This window comes from Cryptosporidium bovis (assembly GCF_009768925.1).
Source record: "Cryptosporidium bovis isolate 45015 chromosome Unknown contig_66, whole genome shotgun sequence".
NCBI classification, from domain to species: domain Eukaryota; phylum Apicomplexa; class Conoidasida; order Eucoccidiorida; family Cryptosporidiidae; genus Cryptosporidium; species Cryptosporidium bovis.
This window is the reverse complement of record NW_027125005.1, coordinates 48,417-67,382: the sequence shown is the minus strand read 5'-3', so window position 1 is coordinate 67,382 and position 18,966 is coordinate 48,417. Positions and strand designations below refer to the sequence as shown.

Here is an 18,966-nt window from a genome sequence, read left to right as displayed (position 1 = left end):
TGCGTTATTTTTCAAGTAATTATTTCTTATTTGTATTAAATTTGTTTTAATATTTAATTTTGATTGATTTTGCGAGAATTAATCATTATATTTTTCAATAGTTACATTAGAGGTAGAATTGCTAGAAAGAGGCTCCCATGAATACAAAAAATCGAAATCTAGATTTGAGTATTCTTTATTTGAGGACTCTTGTTGTAACAATCCATATGTTTCCATTGTTAAATTACTTTTTCTCTTATAATTTACCGAGTATCTTCCAATTTGACCATCTTCTAGATTACTGTATTCATCTTTTACTTTAGTGGACTCACCTTGAACAAAAATAAAACCAGAATCAACACCTTTAAAAATTGGTTTAATTTCTGATATGTTTGGGATAATTCCTTCAAAATCGCCATTAAATCCCGGCCAGGTAGTCGTATCTGTTTGGAATTTGTTTAACGGGGTTACTGTTCCAATAAGACCATATTCAGCAATTGCTCTACATTGGCATTGGATAGATGACTTTCTGGGATTAGAATTATTATATGTATGGTATGTAATGCAATAAGAGTTATCCCATTTATTGTTAATCTTAACTCCACATCTAAGTGAAGTTATATTTACTGCGACATCCAACTGTATATCAATGGAAAACACAACAGGAGACGGTATATTTATTAAATTATAATCTATTGAACAAGAATAGAATGTTGTTGAAATTATTGGTATTGCAACATGACCTTCCAAGGATAGTGATTTATTTAATGCATTTTTAATAATGTTGTTTGGATATTTTATAACCGAAATTGCCATTGTGTTGTTTGGACATGAAGGAACCCAGTAAGAGTCTGCTAGCATTTGATCGAAATATTTTGGATTATTAAGCATATAAATGGATTCGACAAGTTTATATTGAATCTGATTAGAAGATATTAGTTGAGGAATATACAAATTCCCAATATTAAGTCCATTCTTTAAATCATAATTAGTGAATATTTTTGTATGAAAGTCTATTTTTGATTTTGGTCCATTCCATTTAAATTCGTACCCAACGGAGTCAAAAAAAGAAATCCTGTTCCCAATTGACTGTAACAATAGCCCTATTAAATTTAAATATTCTGGGTTTGAGGCAAAAAAGTCCCAACCGTTTGTAGCTATTAATAGATCAATTGTATCTAACAGGAGATACTTAAATCCTGGACTATTTGAACATTCCGCATTTAGTGTATTATTTAAGATTGTATTAAATGGCCTTATTGTATCAATTTCGAGTTTTGGGTTATTATATGCTTCATTCAAAATCATATTCAGAATACTGAATGCCATGATTTTTGATGCAGAGAAATCAGCAGCAGATGGTGTTTTTGGCTGTTCAATCAGCATTTCGAATAAAAGATCAAAATAGTCCTTCCAAATAATACTATTTGAACTTGGTTGTGAAAACAAAGAGACACCAACTTGTAGTACATCTGTTAGGGAAAGGTAAGAAAGAGGATGTGTTGCTACTGCAATTAAGTCTTCTATCTCTTGTTGACTATCGTAACTTGCCATCTCTACTTTTTCATATGGACATATAGGAGTTTTATCATCAAAGCTGCAGTATGGAGTTACATAGTGGTTTTTTAAACTTGAATCACAAGGAATTAAACAACCACTATTTGACGGAGTTGCTGCTTTTAGAAACACATACCATTCAGAAGCAACCGATGGAAGCCTAATTGATTGTTGAAATAGTTGTAACTGATCTCCTAAAATAATAATTTTTGAAGTTTGTTTCAATATCGGATCGGAGGAAGCAATAATACCGATTGAAGGAAATACTGATGACTGTTCCGGTGTTGGGAATAATATCTTATTATTTTGTATAAAAATGGTATCGCTAATAGATGTTTTTCCTGGATTTGGAATTAAAAGTTTGATTTCATCCATTAAAGGTGGCATATCAGCACTTACGTGATAAACATATTCACCAATTCCCTTTCTAGGTGCAGATGGAATTTGATTGGCAAGTGATCCGTAGGTTCCTGGTGTTATAGAATTTTTTTCTGAATTTGGAACTACGTAAAACACTACAAAACAATTGATGTTCTCTTCCGCATGCAAAATATATGGTTTAATCAATGCAGACACTGTTAGTTTCTCGGGTGGTAGTAAATCTTGTGCCTTCACAGAGGAGGGATAAGTTTCTAACTCGAATGAATGAAATCCATCACAAATAAGATAAGAGGTGAATTTAATTATTTCATTATTACTTGAAAAGTATTCTGTATCATTCAATTGCACTTCTATACTAAAGGAAGTAGTTTTGTTTAAAAATGGGATCAAGCCAAAGTGATGTGAATTTTTAATGTGATCCCAGTGTCCTGTAACTGAATATATATTAAATACCTGTGGAATATCCGTTGGTATTATTGGAATTTCTGGTAAATAAGAACATGTTTGAATTTTTAGGAACCATTGACTATAATTATTCGGGTATGTTAATGTTTCTATCCACCATCCAGTTGAAGAATAGCCATAGAATGTCAGAGGCGAAGTGTTATTTTGAATAAATAGCAAAGGACTGCTTGATTTATAATCTTTTGATTGTATCTTCACTTCCCATGTATTGTCAGTATATTTAGCACTATCAAGAGTTGATGGTATGTTACTATCACTATTGCAATTAACTAAATCAGAGCTTGTTCCTGCATACATACAAGCGTTAAATGCATGGTCTTTAAGAGTAGTAGTAGCATAAAGAAGTGAGACCGGAGTTTTTGATGTGTAACACTGCCAACTGATATTGACATCTGACATTTCTGTTGGAAGAGGAATCATTCTTCCACCTCTACAACTTGAACCACCTCCAGGGATATTATATGATCCAAACATTTTTTCAATGTATTGAGGTGATATTGCATAAAAAGAGCCTTTTGGATTTAAAGGATTATTTGGATTGAAAAAATATGGTGATTGCCAAATAATTCTCGGACCTTGGAGAAGTATTCCATAAAATAATTGGTTCATAATTGACATTCCCGGATATTTTCCGACTATTTTTTTATTTGAATCACTCATAATTGCAGGGCTACCAACTTGTATGTATGAAACCGTTTGATATATATTTGTATACACACCAGGTTGATCAACCTCTGGATGAAAATAACCCTCAAATTTCAGTGGAGGTGGATAAAATGGTGTCTTGAAAAGAGTGCTTGTATTTAATTGCTCACTAGAACAACGTCCAACATCTGTGACCCCTTTATTTTCAATAGAAGGTACTAAAGGATATGTACCATTGAAATAACATCCACCTATAAAGTTGTCATTAATAATTTCGAATGGAACTGCGGTACTGTCAAGTATTCCATCCTTTTGAGGATCATTCATCATTGCATACTTATTGAAGAAGTTGCTAGATTGAATTGTGTTTCTCTGATAAATTAAATTAGTTTTGTTAGGAAGTAATAATCTTAAATCTTTCAACGAGTCCGTATTATTGATTATTTCCTCTCCAGAAATACTGTATGGTCTTGTTGGATAGTAGAAATCGAAATTACTCGAACAAATTTGACTATTATTGTTGCTTTCTGGAAATCTTGTTGGTGGTATTATTCTAACAGGTGTGACAGTAAATGGATAATTAGTATAACCCCAGGTAATAGCTGCATCGTTGAAAAAAGTTGTTACGTTATTTATATACGGAACAACCTTCATTTGGTATACGGGGGTTAGGGTTGGTAAAAAACCACCCAAGCCATTTTTTGGTACCCAAAGTTCACTATTTGAAGTGTTGTTTGTAATATCTAAAATAGTAACGTTAAAACCGTCGATATAATAATGATCACCATTTGAACCAATAACGAACTTTCCAGGAAGCAAATCATCAGGCAAAAATATTTTATATTGTAGTGGAATTGTTATCGTTGGACTAATTAAACTTGGTAGATTCAAATCACTTGTTATATTGTACCAGTTTTCACTGTAAATATGATTAGAAAGCCATTCATATTCTTTTTCATCATTTGTACCATATTGTAAAACAGAAAAATGATGCAATATACTTTCTATCATATCGTTTGTTATGTAATAAGTCAAGTTTGTATAAGTGTATGTTTGAACTGATGTAGGCTTTATGTCGTTTAATATATTAACAAACGCTTCACATATTGGTAATATAATCATTGAATTAGATACTTTAAGTACTCCATATTGAGTCATTATTTGTGAATCCCCATTTATGTATTTACTATTACATGAAAATTCTACAACTACGGGGTCTGTGTGGTTTAAATTTCCCACAGTGAGAGTTATTGGTTGAACATATTGACAGGCAGTTATTATTGGTGGAACGGAAATACCTGCCCAAATAGTTTCGTAATAAGCTGGGGTTGATTTGCCGTTCTTTATATCACAACCATAAGGTGTCCCATTTTGAGAATGGTATGATTCAACAGACAATATTTTTTCATAGACAACACCTGGAACCTGTGAGTAAATAAAATTTATTGTTATATTAAATACTAAAAGAATGAATATTTTCATTTTAATATTTTATTGCACTTAAAATCCTTTTATTTATGTTTATCATCTCTCTGCAAATTTATTTCTCCTATCCCTCATGCAAAAAATGTAATTTTACTTGCTAAATGTTTTATCTAGACCATTAAACATCTCAAGCGCGCGCACATTGGTTTTGGGGTGCTTATTTTGAGATGGAAGTTATTATATTAATATGAATTGATGGATTCTTTAAAGGATTTAATTAATTCGAAAAAGTTGGAATTAAAGAAGAAGCTGAGTAAGTTTTGTGTTTTATTGTAATGTATTACTATTCACTTTTTTTTATCAGATAAAAAGAGTTGGATATCACAAAATGAATTAATTGATTATGAAGTAAAAGCATATGTAAGTAAACAAAAGAGGAAAGATATAAATGAGGTTTTAGAACAAGAAACAAAGCGTTCAAAATTTGCGTATAATGAATATTATTCAGACAATTGTATAAATATAAGCGGAAGTGAAGCAAATTTTGTCTGTGATATTGGTAACCTTAATGATAAAAAAAAAAATTCGATAACAAACGAAAAAAATTACAAAAACAAAGTTGATGACTATAAAACAAATATAAATGAAATAATTAGACGATTAAGGTTGCTAGGGGAGCCAATAACACTTTTCGGAGAGAGCAATATACAACGCTATGAAAGACTATTGGCATTGGAAATACAAGGAATAACAAAAGAGGAGATAAATATTGGGCAAAAAAATATATTCACACATGAGTTTGATTCGAATATCTCATTATATTCAGTCAACAATAATGATAATATTGAAGTAGATTTTGTAGATATAAAACAAGAAGACGGAGAAGATAATGAAAAGTTTGTCCTTAGATGGATAGAAACTCAAATGAATGAATGGGAAAAACTTTTGAAGTGTCGTTCAAAAATTGATGCAGAGACTGAGAAGGGAAAGTTCGATTCAGCAAGGTACTACCAAACAAAAAGAGATATACAACCATTAATTAGTTCATTGAAAAATATGGATGGAAAGGTAGATGGGGAGGTGTTAGAAAAGTTATATAAAATTGTAGTATTATGTTGTGAAAGGGAATACATTAAGGCTCAAGATAAATACATAGAACTTGCAATTGGTAATGCTCCATGGCCAATGGGAGTAACTATGGTAGGAATTCACGAGAGAGCAGGAAGAACAAAGATTTTTTCATCTCACATAGCACATGTTTTAAATGATGAAACTACTAGAAAATATATTCAAATGTTTAAAAGGTTAATTACACATTGTGAATTAAGAAGACCACGGCTTGTTGATAATTAGAAAGTTCGGCTGTTTTTATTATATATTTTACTTTAGTATGTTTCCTTATTATTTAAGAGTAGGTACAATAATTATTTTATTACAAAAATAGTTTGAGATAAAATCATCGTTTTTTTCTTAGAATTTACTCGCATACTGCCTTTCTTAGTTTTTTTTAGCAACTATTAAAATAGTTTTAATAATTTTAGATAGTCGACTAGACGGCTCTAGTTACCAGGTAAAATTAAAATAAGGAGGGGTGTGGAATAAGATAAAGGTAAAAAGTGTACATAAATACCGAGAGGGTCAATCAAAAAAGAAAAAATATTATTTCGGTATAGATAAAAAAATAATTCTGATATTTTTTTAAAGGAGAGGGCATATTATTTAGAATATATAAGTTAGTAATGTAATTAATACTGTGATAGTCTTGTAAATATCATTTAAAGCTCAAACAAGATATGACTCAGGAGGGCGACAATACTTTTGATTTTAAAAAAATTGGTATTAGTGATATTGAATCTGACCTTTTAAATTATATTAACAATGCAGTAAGAGAAATTATTGATAGGATTCAGGGATCAACTTTAAATTTGAAGTTCAAACATTGTAAAGAACTCCTAAAAATATGTAGTGCTATAAAGCAAGATATTTTAGGTGATTTCCCAAGGACTACATTAATATTGAACGACTTGTTATGGAAACTAATAATAAAAGCTCTTGACATTTCTTGTTGTTGTGATAATACTCACCAAAACACAATATATGATGACAACAATTCAATTGCAACTGTGTTAAGTAATTCAACAAACTCAACATGTTGCCTTATTCTAAAACAAAGCCTTATTGATCTATTGTTTGAAATGCTAAAAAGTACTTCTAGAATATTTGATAATATATTTATTTTGGATATTGTACCGAAAGATCTCTTAGAAAGAATAGTCATTTTTAGTGTCACAATAGTTCCGGATGTAGTTAACTACGCAATTAAAAATTGTATAAATCCACACTGTGAATGCAGAATAGAAGCAATTGTACCGATTTTTGACATTATTGGACAAGATAAAACATCTTTTTTTAATGAGAGTCTTATGAGAAGCACGAGGCTTTGGACAGGTTTATTTAAATTAATTTCAACCTGTTCAGAAATTAAGTTAAAGTTAATTAAAATACTGGAATCAGAAACTAATGCTGTGTTGTTTCAAGACAATAATATATTTCGAGAAATAAAGGTAGAAATAATGAATTCTTCAAAAATAATGTGTAAAACTCTAACAAAATTACACATGGAGAATTGCAAAGGACTTTTTTATTATTCAACATTGGCGTTTGCCGATATTATTTCACAGTTTGTTCTTTATGTCTCTTGCACATATAAAGTGATTTATCTTTTAGGAAACGATCATTCTGATTCTTATTCAAAAGAAATGATGATTTTATTAATTAATAAATTTAAAAACAATATTGATTATAATGGTGATTTCATTAATACAACAGAATATTTCCATGAAGAAACTTCTGAAAGTATCAATAAAAACGCAGAAATTTCTTTTGGGATTAATCTGATGGAAAATAGTGACATCAATACTGAAACTGATAGTATAATTAATTGCATTAAATATTTGTTGATTAACAAAAACATCATTCAAGTTGATTCTCTTAGATCTGATTTCAAGAATACTTTCAGATCAACGATTATTGGAATACTTGAGCACATTTTTAAAAATGAAAATTTGGAAATTTTGGATTCAATCGCCTTCACAAATCAAACATTATTCGTATTTGATCATATAAATAATTACTTAGTAAATGTTGGTGGTCAATTAGGCAGTAATAAGACAACTCAGAATGATGATAAATACATTTCAAAAGATCATATTATTAAATTTATAAAAAGTCCAAGTCACACAGTTTCATTAATCTTATTTTTATTAAAGAGCGAACACAATGAATCATTAATTCAAAGACATCTCGAATTGATTTTTGAATTACTTTTTGATTTAAATAATTCACCATTTAAAAGCTTGATTTTCGTTACTTTAAATCATCTGTTTACTTATATTTTTGAAAGTGAGCAAAAAAAGAAAGTGCTTTCAAATATTTCGTTATTATTCAAACTTTTAAAAAGAAAAGTTATAAAAAATAAGACATTGCTTATGTCTTCACCTTTGATTTGGATTTCAAAGATCTTAATTTTGAAGGAAATTTACTCAGAAAAAAACGAAGAAATATTTATCTCTATTAACGAATTAATTAAAGAATGGGAAAATTCTGCCTTAATGGAATATTCAGATTTTCACAGTGATTCTGAGAATAAAAATAATGAATTGATAGAATTACAAAGATCTATTATTCTTTGTGAGATATTTTCAGAGTCGGTTTATGATAGTTTAAATGTTTCAAATCATCTCGATTTTGTTTTACTTTTTTTTAAATGTTTTAAAAGGGATAGGGATGTTAGAAGATCAGCAATAATTCAATTAATCACTATTTTAGGTAACAAGCCTTCGTTCCCAAAAAACAAACTTGAAATTGAACTCTTACTTGATAGCCAAGAGAATTTGGAAAGATATTGGGAAATAAACACTCGATTCTTGTTTAATAAATATTTTACACTTATTGAATTTAATAATGGTGTTGAAAATAAAGCGGATATTAGTAATTTATTAATTGATGATAACTTAAAATTAGGGTATGATATAGAAACAAATATATCACCTTTGAACTTACCTGATCTATCTCAAATTTCAAAAATGTTGAATATAATTAAAAATAATAGAATACAGACACAAATTAAAGTATCTGCAATATATTCAATCACAGAATCATTAACATCGACAAGAATACCATTTGGAATATTTCGAATCTATACAGATGAATTAATAAAGTTACTTATGCAACATATATGCAAAAAATACATGATAAATTCAACAGATGAAAATAATATAAGAGAAGATGATATTTCACCATTGGGAATAGCAGAAATTGTTTACCAGGAGGAAAGTTCCATGTTTTATCATTTATCCGTTGCTTTGAATGCTATTATTGTTTCAAGATCATATAAAAAGGAATTTGTTGAATATTTTGTGGGAGGGTACTCACTTTTATTACTTAACCACTTGAGCTATTGGCTATTTAGTTCTTCTGAGGACTGTAGATGCAGTTCTTCGTCTTTGATATCAACCATTTTAATTATGATTTTAAAAACAGGTTTGTTGGGGGAACAAAAGGTTACTCAAAATATTGATGAACAAATGTTAGAAAAGACTTGTAAGGAAATTTTAGTTTCATCCTTTTTAAATAAACTTTTAATAATACCTACATCAAAAAAAATAGTGGAACATTTCAACAAACAATATGAAGTTGATATTTTGACTTCTTCAAGTGAAAAAAGTTATTTAGGCGAAATTTCAAAGGCAACTGATGATATTTTAAATAATATTTATGAATTCATGAAAAAAGATCAAGTTGATGATAACACCTATTTGGCAGAGGTAATATTTTCAATCTTTTCATTAACATTTCCTTGGACAAAATTGACAGTATTTGCTATTCACTTTGATACTTGCGAATTAAGAGTCAAGGAAAGTGTCGATTCAGTATTTTCTAAATTAATAATTTTTCTAAATTCATCCAATTTTGAAACTATGGATGATATTGCAAATTATTTAGAGTTATTAAATATCAGCTACTTTAACATTGATCTTAAGCTTCTTTCAGTTCTTAAAATAACATCTGTAATCCTCGATTCTTATTATTTCTCAGATAAGCATATATTCATGGAGAACGTCTCAAGATATTTAACTCACTTTATTGTTATTTCATCATTTTTTAATAGTTTTTTCAAGGAAAAAGACTTTGAAATCCATATTGGAAGTATCAGGCCACCTGTAAGTTTAAATATTTTTGACATCATTTGTCTATGTTTGGAATCATTTGAAGGAAAATTAGGTGATTTGTTTTTTGAATTCCTCCCAGAAAACATTCAGTGGAGTTTTTTGGTTCTTCAAGTTCCAAAACTTATAGATCCATTGAATTCTGCTTCCTCTCCAACAACTCTGATGATGACTGCAAGATTACTCTCCAAGATGCCTTTGAAAAGATGGTTAGAAGAAGACCCAAGGCATACTATTTCATGTTTAAAACTGCTCATGAATAATAAAAATTTTATCTGTAATCGGGAATTTTCAGAAGTTTCGAGAACCAGAACTTTTCAAGAATCTTCTTTTGTAATTTATTTGTTAGAAATTTTTGAAAAAGTTTCAATAGCTAATTTATTAAATCATCCCCTCATAATATATTTGCAGAAGAATCTTCTCAAGTGGCTTTATGTTGTTGGGATGGTTTCTAGTTCATTTGAAATTCAAAAAAGAATTTGGGATCTTAAAGTTCTTTTATTAGATAAATGGGAGATCGAATTTTCAGGTAATATTTATTCTCTTGTCTCAAATATGAAGATTCCAGAATCTTTGAGTGAGAATGAAAATAATGAACGAATTACTTGGGGATATTTGATTTCACACTCACTTGATGTTATTTCTGCTTTAAACAATTTTCTAATAATAGGTAATGATTTCGTGGATTTTAGTATTAGATGGAGAACAATGGAATTTTACAATTATTTTTTAAGTGTAATAAGATATTTGGATATATGTTTGGGTATTCACTATAAACCAATAGAGATTTTACAAAATAATAAAAATGAAGTAGGTGATGAATTTCAATTAGTTAGTGCTACTTTTAATATTTCTTTTGAAAATATTGTTGATACATTATTTCCACAATTAACAGGTATTATATTTAATTTGGAAGCAAATGGATCTACATCTTCAGAGTTGGTAATTTCAAATAAATTAAAAATTTTAATTTTAAAGGTTATTATTATATTTTTCGGTAAAATTTCTGCTTATTTACCATTTTCCTCTCACATGTTTAAAAAATTCTCGGAAAATAGCAATGATTTGCTATTATGTATTAATAGGCTTATTCATTTAAATATTGAGGACAATATTCTTTATTCAATGATCTCAATCATTGTTAATACTATTAAAATTGATTCAAGTAATTCAAATATTTTACAAGAACAGATATATTTGATCTTGAGTAAAACTGATATATGCAAAGCAAACTATTCAGAGCTTATTCAACTTGCATTATTTTCAAATGAATTGTTAAATCTAGATAATGGAAATGTCGTTAAAATAAATGATAAATTGTTAAAAAAAGTTATTTCATTATCAATTGATTTTTTTTATCAACTATCAGAGTTTATGTTTGATATGGATATTATAAATTTAGTCACTGGCTTTTTAATTCTTAAATACAATTTAATAAAAACTAAAACATTTAAACAATGTTTTTCAAATTTTGACTCAGAGTTAAAAGTTTCATTATTAACTTCAATATTAATAGGTATATCATTTATAACTAGATTTGTTGTTGAAAAATCATTAATTGAGGATTATAATATAGATTATAATGCCTTACAGGATTCGTTATTAGTTTCAATTTCTTCTTTGACAATAATTAAACCTTATTATTTAAATGATATTATGGAGCTTTTGAACAATTCATTGGAATTAAAGACAACAGTTTTAACAATTTGGTCTGACTGTAATAAATTGATAGATTTTATTAATTCATTCAATATTGTTAGTAGTGAAAGAAAGTTGGAATTGCACTTCTTCATTGATTATATTTTAAATGTTGTTACAATAAACACTTTCTCCAAAGTTCTTATTAATTCGATTTTTGAGTTGGATGTATCTAAATTTGTTCGGGATCTCTACAATCAATTTTTATATATTACAGTAACTAATCGTTCAAAAGAATATTCATTTTATACTCTAACTTATTTTGCATCCTTATTTTATGATATAAAGGCTTACTTGAGTAGTAATGACATGGAAAGAGCAGAATTAAGAGGTGTTTTTAACTTTAATAGCTTTAACATTGGACTTCTTAACTGCATACTTGAAAAAGCAACTACTCTTTTGGTTGAGCTTAGGGAGGTTTGTCTTGGAGAGCTTAGATCTCATACAATTGCATCAATAAGAGCAATGTCGAATCAAAACATTTATCTATATAAGCAACTTACCGAAAATGCTTTTTTGTCAAGATTAACTTGCCTTTTCCGATTTCTGAGAATAATAGGGATTTATTTTAGTGAATTTGAAGGACATATAAATCTATTCACAAATAGAAAGCTAAAACCACTCCTCTCTTTTGTAGTTGAGTCTCTTGCTCTACTAAATTGTATAATAAAACAACTGGATTCTGAAATTGAAAGAAATAATCTGGATGGGTTTAGGACTTGTCTGAAGAACTGGTGGTCGTACACAAATAAATTAACTAAAGGAGATAATGACTTTGCCACTTTCTCCGGTATTTTTATGCAAATAATATCGCTAACAATATCTTGCTCTTCACTAATAATTCCAATATCAGATTCCAAATTAATAATTAATGAAACTCAAAATTCAGTTCCACTTTCAGATATAACTAGATCTCAAAAACATGGTTCAGGCCGGCTCCACGACCTATTTCTGAGCTTGCTTGAAACGGAAAGTTCGATAGGTTTAAAGTTGGGTATTGGACTTAGTCATCTCCCCATAGAAATTAATGAGGAAAATGGTAATTTGAGCAGTAATATGACACAAAGAGAGCTAAGTCTTTTAAATGGAAATAATCTAAAAATTTCGCAAAAAAATAATTTGTGGTTAGAGGGGATAGTATTGAATGATTCTGTTCCTGTTTCAATTAGATCTGGGGTTCTGAGATTATTTATTAATTTGGGGCTTTCATCTTCAAGAAAAAAATTTTTTAAACACTGGAGAATTGACGAAACAGAAGAAAACATAAAAATACTTGAAATAATTGAAAAGTCCAGATTGGCAAAAAATATGGAATTTCTTACATTATCATTTATTCTACTAGACTTAATATTGTCATTTAATTCTGCTCCAATTTTTGACTCACTAAACAAAAGAAACCATCGGATCTACTCGATTTCACAATGTAAAAAGATATTAAATGTTATAGAAAGGTTAAAATTGGAAATCAGTACATTTAAGGACTATAAAGAAATTACAGAACAAAATCCAATTATTGAAAAACTTATAGATAAATGTTGTAATAATTTAATATCAAAAACTAAATGACATAATATTTTCGTTTAGTGCTAATAGTAAATTCGAGTATATACATTTTTTAAATATTTATATACTATAAAATACCTGAATTTCAGTGTTTATTGATTATTTATTATTTTAAATGAATTGATTCAAAATAGGATCATCTTTTGCAATATAACATTCCGTTTTCGAAATGTTTTCATATTTATTAGGAAAAAAAATAAATTCACTAATTAACTTGTTCTCTTCTGAATTAACTGGACAACTTTTCCCATCAAATTTTAAAATTTCGTTTATTGAATAATATTTTTGATTTTTTGTTGATATAATTCTATCTGCATCAGAAATGATACGGGAATCTAACCTTATTTCTGAAATATTTTTAATCATTGATAATAAGCGTTCAAAACTACAGCTATTCTTTGTTCTTATCAATATAGGGTCTTTTGTAATATTTTTTCTTTTAATAAATAAAGAATTTCCAACATCTTTATATTTTGAAATAGATATAATGTCATCAAAATTTACAATAATCATTTTTCTATTTGTATAATTTTGGTCTTTCAATGCAAATTCTAATCTATCAACGGTCACTTTCAGAATAAAATCAATGCCTATTTCAGTTATATTGGCTTTAGGAAAGACTGTAACAATAAATTCGTCTTCATTGATATGATCAAAGTTGAAGTTTTTAATAGAATAGTGAAACTTTATTTCAGGATAGTTCTTAAGTATCTCAAAAATATTCGAATCATTCTCGAATTTTTTCTTTGAATTTCCAGGGACTACACCATATATTTCAACCTCGTAGTCATTTAAAGATAGTTTGTTCACAAAGTTTGAAAAAGTGGTTGAATTAAACGAAGAATCTATTGTAGATGCTTGCGAGTCAATACTAGAGTAACCTATTTTATTAAACTCTTTTAATGAATAAATATGGCTTTTTAAGTCTTCTAAGGTTGAGTTGGCTTCTGTTGGAAATGTTGTAAATGTTCCATCACTTTCAGAATAAACTTTTATTGTGGGTAACTCAGAAGAGAAAAGGCGCAGAAATGAACTTTCTTGCAAGTTTATATTGAAGTTAATATTTGAACATGGTGTAATCACAGGAAGATCATTTTCTAGATAATCTTTCATTCTGTATGAGCTAGTACCAACTTTATTTTTCGTTAAGTTCATTAGTACAAATATTTAAAACACAACGTATAAATAGTATCGCATAGTGTAGATCTAACTTAATAAAATTCAGAATAAATAAAACAATTCCATTTCATTACGCTATTTATTATTTACATTCTACACTCTAAATTTTACACAACACCCTTTAATTACCGCAGGCGCCAATGTGCATTTAATGGCCAATTTGCATATGTTTGAAATAATGACGAAAATTGTAACTTTTCTAAAAATAATATTATAAATATGAAGTATAACTGGAGAAAGTTGGGGGATGGATGGTATGAACATAGGAAGGATTCTTTTATGGATTGGGAGATTACTGATAAAGAATTGAAGAGAAATATGATAGCTATATCTAATAATGGAGGCCCTGTAGCAATATTAATGACAAGTTCGGGGAACAATAGTGGATTAGTTTCAACATTTAACTTGGTAATTTATACTTTTAAAGGACGGGAGATAGGAAGAATGACGTGGTTAGATCACATACCTGTATCTATGGATTGGAGTTCAGAAAGTACATTGATAACTGTATTTTCAGACGCTACAATAAAGGTATTCTCACCGTTATTGGAATTGCTTCAAGTATTTTCTTTAAAAAAGAATATAAATTCAAATGGATGTATAATTTTATCTAGAATATTTTCATATGGTATTTGTTTTGTTTCTTCAAATTATGATGTTTACTTCGTTTCTCCTCTAGATTATTCAAAGTGTTATTGTTTAACAAAAATACCATTAAGATGTAATCCATTTGATATAGAATCAACAATACCAATAATAAATATGGATAAATCTCTTATTAGATTTCCAACCAACATTTTTCTTCCATTAGAGGATTATTCTGTTGCAGTATTAAACATTTGGGATCCAAGTATTTCTACAATAGTAACTAAAGATGGAATAATTTCACCTAAAGCAGTTGATCCAGCATATTTCACTGAAAATAAAAGTCAAAATGCAAATGAAAGATTTATAGGCTTCAGTATTTCTCCAAGTAGTGAAATACTAGTGACATTAACGGAATCAATGATACTTACTATGAGAAAGACTACTTCTATATTTGAAGAACCTTTTTTTTCATGTAAACTGGATATACCTTTTACAAAGGTAAAACAATTAGTATGGTGTGGTAACGACTCTGTTGCTCTAAATACCTTAGTTAGTGCCTCATATGAAACTAATCCAGTCTCTATCGGATCGATATCTGACTCAAATATCGTAAAGAAACAAAACAACATATTATATGTAGGTGGATTTGGAAATCAATGGTTAACATATAACTATGGAAAACATTCTTTTTTATTATCTACAGAGGTAGACGGCCTTAAAATTCAAACCTCATCTCACTCTGAATATATTTCAAAAGTTCCAAAGTCTTTAGAAAGTATTTTTGGTATTGGAAGTTGCGATCCTTCTGCAATGCTTTATTTTGCCTATGAAAAACATATTTCTGGAGACATTGCAGCATATCATTCATTAAGAGCTATTTCTTCTCATTTTTTGGAGGCAAGTTTAACATGTATTGAGGCAGCAATAAATATTTATTATGATGAAGAAGCATATACAAAGCTGTTAAAAGTTGCATCATTTGGAAAGCAATTTTTTATTAGATCTTGTTCTAGTAATATTAGCGAAGTGAGAAAGTGGGAAAAAATGTATATATCAGCATGTAGAGATTTAAGAATAATTAAAGCCGTTAATGGATCTTTAGCAGAATTTAACACAAATGTAGTCCAATTGAGAACCTTTGGAATAAAGGTTCTTTCTTCAAGGCTTGCTAATCACAAGTGCTATTTACTTTCCATTAAAATATGTGAATATTGCAATATGAGCGCTTATCATGTATTATCTAACTGGGCATGTGACAAAATAAGGCACTCTATTGATTACACAGATGAGGAACTGGCTAACATTATAATATCAAAAATAGTAGGAAAAAAGAGTTTAGATGTGAATAACAATTATTTTTCTATTATTGCAAACGAGGCAGCAAAATCAGGTCGTCTTCATTTGGCAATATTATTACTTGAACATGAACCAAATCTCCAAAGGAGGATTTACATGCTCTTGAAGCTTCCATCATTTAAGTTGGCAGTAGAGCAATCAATTAAACACAAAAATATTGACCTTGTTTATGTTTGTGTTGTTCACTTATTATATAATTCAACAAAAATAAAAGATATAGGAGTTGATAAGTCAGCCTTAGACATATCATCTCAAAGACAGTATTGGGATTCAGAAATTATTGAAACTCTTGTAAATATTCCAGATATTATTCCATTTGTTATTTATTACTGTACACATCTTGGTGAAACTGAACTATTAATAAAGCTATTTGAAGAAATCAAAAATTATTTTGATGCAGGTTGGGTAAAAATAATGTTAGCATCAACAGAAGAGTCTATTCTAGTTAGACTTGAACATCTTGCTCATGCTGCTGCATACTTCTCTTCTTCTATAAACTCAGGCAATAACATTGAAATTAATAAATTAATATCAAACAAATCTTTCAGCAAGTACATTCAATTATTAAAAAAAACAATTCCACAAACAACAAATATGAAAAGTCAATCAATTTCGTTTATTCACTCGCTTAATTCAAATTCTGGTTCCTTTGAGAGGGAGGCTGTTATTTCGGAGATAGAGCTTTTACAGTATCAAATGAATTTGGAGGTGAAGTCTAAAAAAAATTCTTGGTTTGTTTCACAGATACCTAATTATTCAACATTTGTTGGTATTTCTTTAGCAAATACAGTAAAATATCTCGCATTTTTGGGCTTGTTAGATGAATTAAACAGTATAAAAGACTCACTTAATATTCCTGAATCTTTGTATTTGACATATAAAATTAAAGGTCTAGCTTCAGGGAAAAGATTTCAGGAACTTTCTGCTGAGATTCAAAATTTAAATATAAATTATTTACCAATTAGTTTAGAAAAAATAATTGATATTTGCTTATATTACGATGCAAGACATATTGCTGCCAAACTTATTCCCAAGCTAAAAAGTTCTGAAAAACAAGGTTACTGGTATAACAGAGCAGGAATGTACAGAGAAACTGGTCAACTAAGAAGTGACTCTTCCGTTCAATCTAAAATAATAAATACTTTCTCTGGTGCAATAGGGAAGATAGTTAAGAACGAGTAGATTTTATCATTCTATTTGACATCGTTATTTTGTTAAATAAAAAAATGATAAATATTTGAATATATTAACAAACTTATCATTTTTTTACCTATTCTTAATATTAAATCAATAAATTTTTTTGATATGCCACAAGTTATTTTATATAACGAATTAATTATTGTATATTCTAGATTTGTTATTTTTCACCTCAAATTTTATACATTGTATGCATGTATTCATGATGCATGTAATTTTAGTCAATATAGAAGTAATTTGTATTAATAATTTAACATATACGATCGTTTATCATTTTAATGATTTTTTTTTTTCAATTTTTATTTCAAAAAAAGAAAAAATTTTTAAACTGTACATTTGACGAAAATTCGAGAATGGTAATATATTATTATAATATTATTTCATATATTTAAAAAAAAATTATTGAAATTGTGGTTATTATATGATATGAATCATTCGATGGTATATACTTGAGAAATGTAGGTGAGAATAATAATGAAATATTTATTTTTATTGCTATTGTTTACAATTGGATACAATAGTTTGTTATGCTTAAATTCAGATGATAAAATACGATTATCTGCCATAAATGGTTCTCATTTATCAAATAACCTGAAAGTAAATAATCAGATGAGAGCTAAAGGTGAAACAATAAATACAAATTTTATTTCACGGACTGAAATAATAAATAAATCAAGGGATACATCGATACATAGAGATAATGTAAAAGGAATGCCAGAGGAATATAATATTGGTCCAAATAGTTTGAGAACCTCAGAAATAATATATAATGGAACACAAGTTATAACATTATTGTTATTTATTATGGTTTTGTTTGTTGGTTTGTTCATTCTAACTATTATTATCTTTCCAAAATATGCAAAAAAACTTGGTTTCAAGCGAAAAAATGAAGATGATAATACAAATGAACAAGAATTAACCGATGTAAGTTTACAAGAGGAATTTGGTGATAAAAACACTACAAATTACACAGATAATAGAGATGATTCAAAAATAAATAAATTTGAAAGTATTCATTCGAGAAAGGTTTTGCCAAGTAATTGTTTTGAATTTGAAAATATATCAGATTCAAATTCAAAAAACCAATTTTCAAGAAATTCAGCCTTAACATTAAATAGAAGCAAGAATTATTCTTTAAGAAGGCATTCATTAATTTCTGATGGAAGTTCAGACAACTGCAAAATAGCATCTAGACCTCGTTCATCTTCATCTTTACCTTTCGTACAAGCATTTACAGATACTATGGATGAAAGCACAACAGGTGATGAAAGTACATGTAGAGTTAGTAAGGGAACTACACTTAAAAACTTGCTGAAAAAAAAAAATAATTCGAATGCCGATGTTTATAATAGTAATAACAAAAATTTGGATGATTTTGAAAGTTCAAGTTTTATGAGTAATTCTTTGGCAGCTGTAGACGATGAAGAGTCAAGTAATTCACCAACATCTGCATCGGCAGTTGTTGCCATTCAAATGAGTGAATTATTGGCAAGATGGAATCCAAAAAAGGATTCAAGACTTATTCAAAAGTCTAATTTTGTAAATAACATAAGAAGTAATAATAATATAACATTTGATAAACTAGGAAATAAGGGTTTTTTCTCAAATAACCCAAAGTAAATGATAGTTTGTAATAAATTAGTTAAATAGTAAAGATAGAATTAATATTATGCAAAATTATTAATGTAAAAAGCGACAAGTATTT

At 28.4% G+C, this 18,966-nt stretch overlaps 6 protein-coding genes across 6 annotated transcripts; 4 read left to right on the top strand and 2 right to left on the bottom strand.

Moving 5' to 3' along the window:
• Window positions 1-78: 78 nt before the first annotated feature.
• Window positions 79-4,509, bottom strand: FG379_003296 (large secreted; the record flags this gene model as incomplete). The annotated part of the gene is made up of 1 exon (XM_067328728.1): window positions 79-4,509. The coding sequence occupies one exon, from the start codon at window positions 4,507-4,509 to the stop codon at window positions 79-81; it is 4,431 nt and encodes a 1,476-aa protein (XP_067185095.1).
• A 198-nt stretch (window positions 4,510-4,707) lies between these two features.
• On the top strand, window positions 4,708-5,805 carry FG379_003295 (uncharacterized protein; the record flags this gene model as incomplete). The annotated part of the gene is made up of 2 exons (XM_067328727.1): window positions 4,708-4,765; window positions 4,817-5,805. The coding sequence occupies 2 exons, from the start codon at window positions 4,708-4,710 to the stop codon at window positions 5,803-5,805; spliced, it is 1,047 nt and encodes a 348-aa protein (XP_067185094.1).
• Window positions 5,806-6,245: 440 nt separating this feature from the next.
• On the top strand, window positions 6,246-12,944 carry FG379_003294 (very large membrane; the record flags this gene model as incomplete). The annotated part of the gene is made up of 1 exon (XM_067328726.1): window positions 6,246-12,944. One exon carries the CDS (start codon window positions 6,246-6,248, stop codon window positions 12,942-12,944), a length of 6,699 nt encoding a protein of 2,232 aa, XP_067185093.1.
• A 108-nt stretch (window positions 12,945-13,052) lies between these two features.
• FG379_003293 (uncharacterized protein) lies at window positions 13,053-14,096 on the bottom strand (the record flags this gene model as incomplete). The annotated part of the gene is made up of 1 exon (XM_067328725.1): window positions 13,053-14,096. One exon carries the CDS (start codon window positions 14,094-14,096, stop codon window positions 13,053-13,055), a length of 1,044 nt encoding a protein of 347 aa, XP_067185092.1.
• A 243-nt stretch (window positions 14,097-14,339) lies between these two features.
• Window positions 14,340-17,246, top strand: FG379_003292 (VPS16 vacuolar sorting; the record flags this gene model as incomplete). The annotated part of the gene is made up of 1 exon (XM_067328724.1): window positions 14,340-17,246. The coding sequence occupies one exon, from the start codon at window positions 14,340-14,342 to the stop codon at window positions 17,244-17,246; it is 2,907 nt and encodes a 968-aa protein (XP_067185091.1).
• A 489-nt stretch (window positions 17,247-17,735) lies between these two features.
• Window positions 17,736-18,881, top strand: FG379_003291 (uncharacterized protein; the record flags this gene model as incomplete). Its single annotated transcript, XM_067328723.1, has 1 exon — window positions 17,736-18,881. The coding sequence occupies one exon, from the start codon at window positions 17,736-17,738 to the stop codon at window positions 18,879-18,881; it is 1,146 nt and encodes a 381-aa protein (XP_067185090.1).
• Window positions 18,882-18,966: the final 85 nt, after the last annotated feature.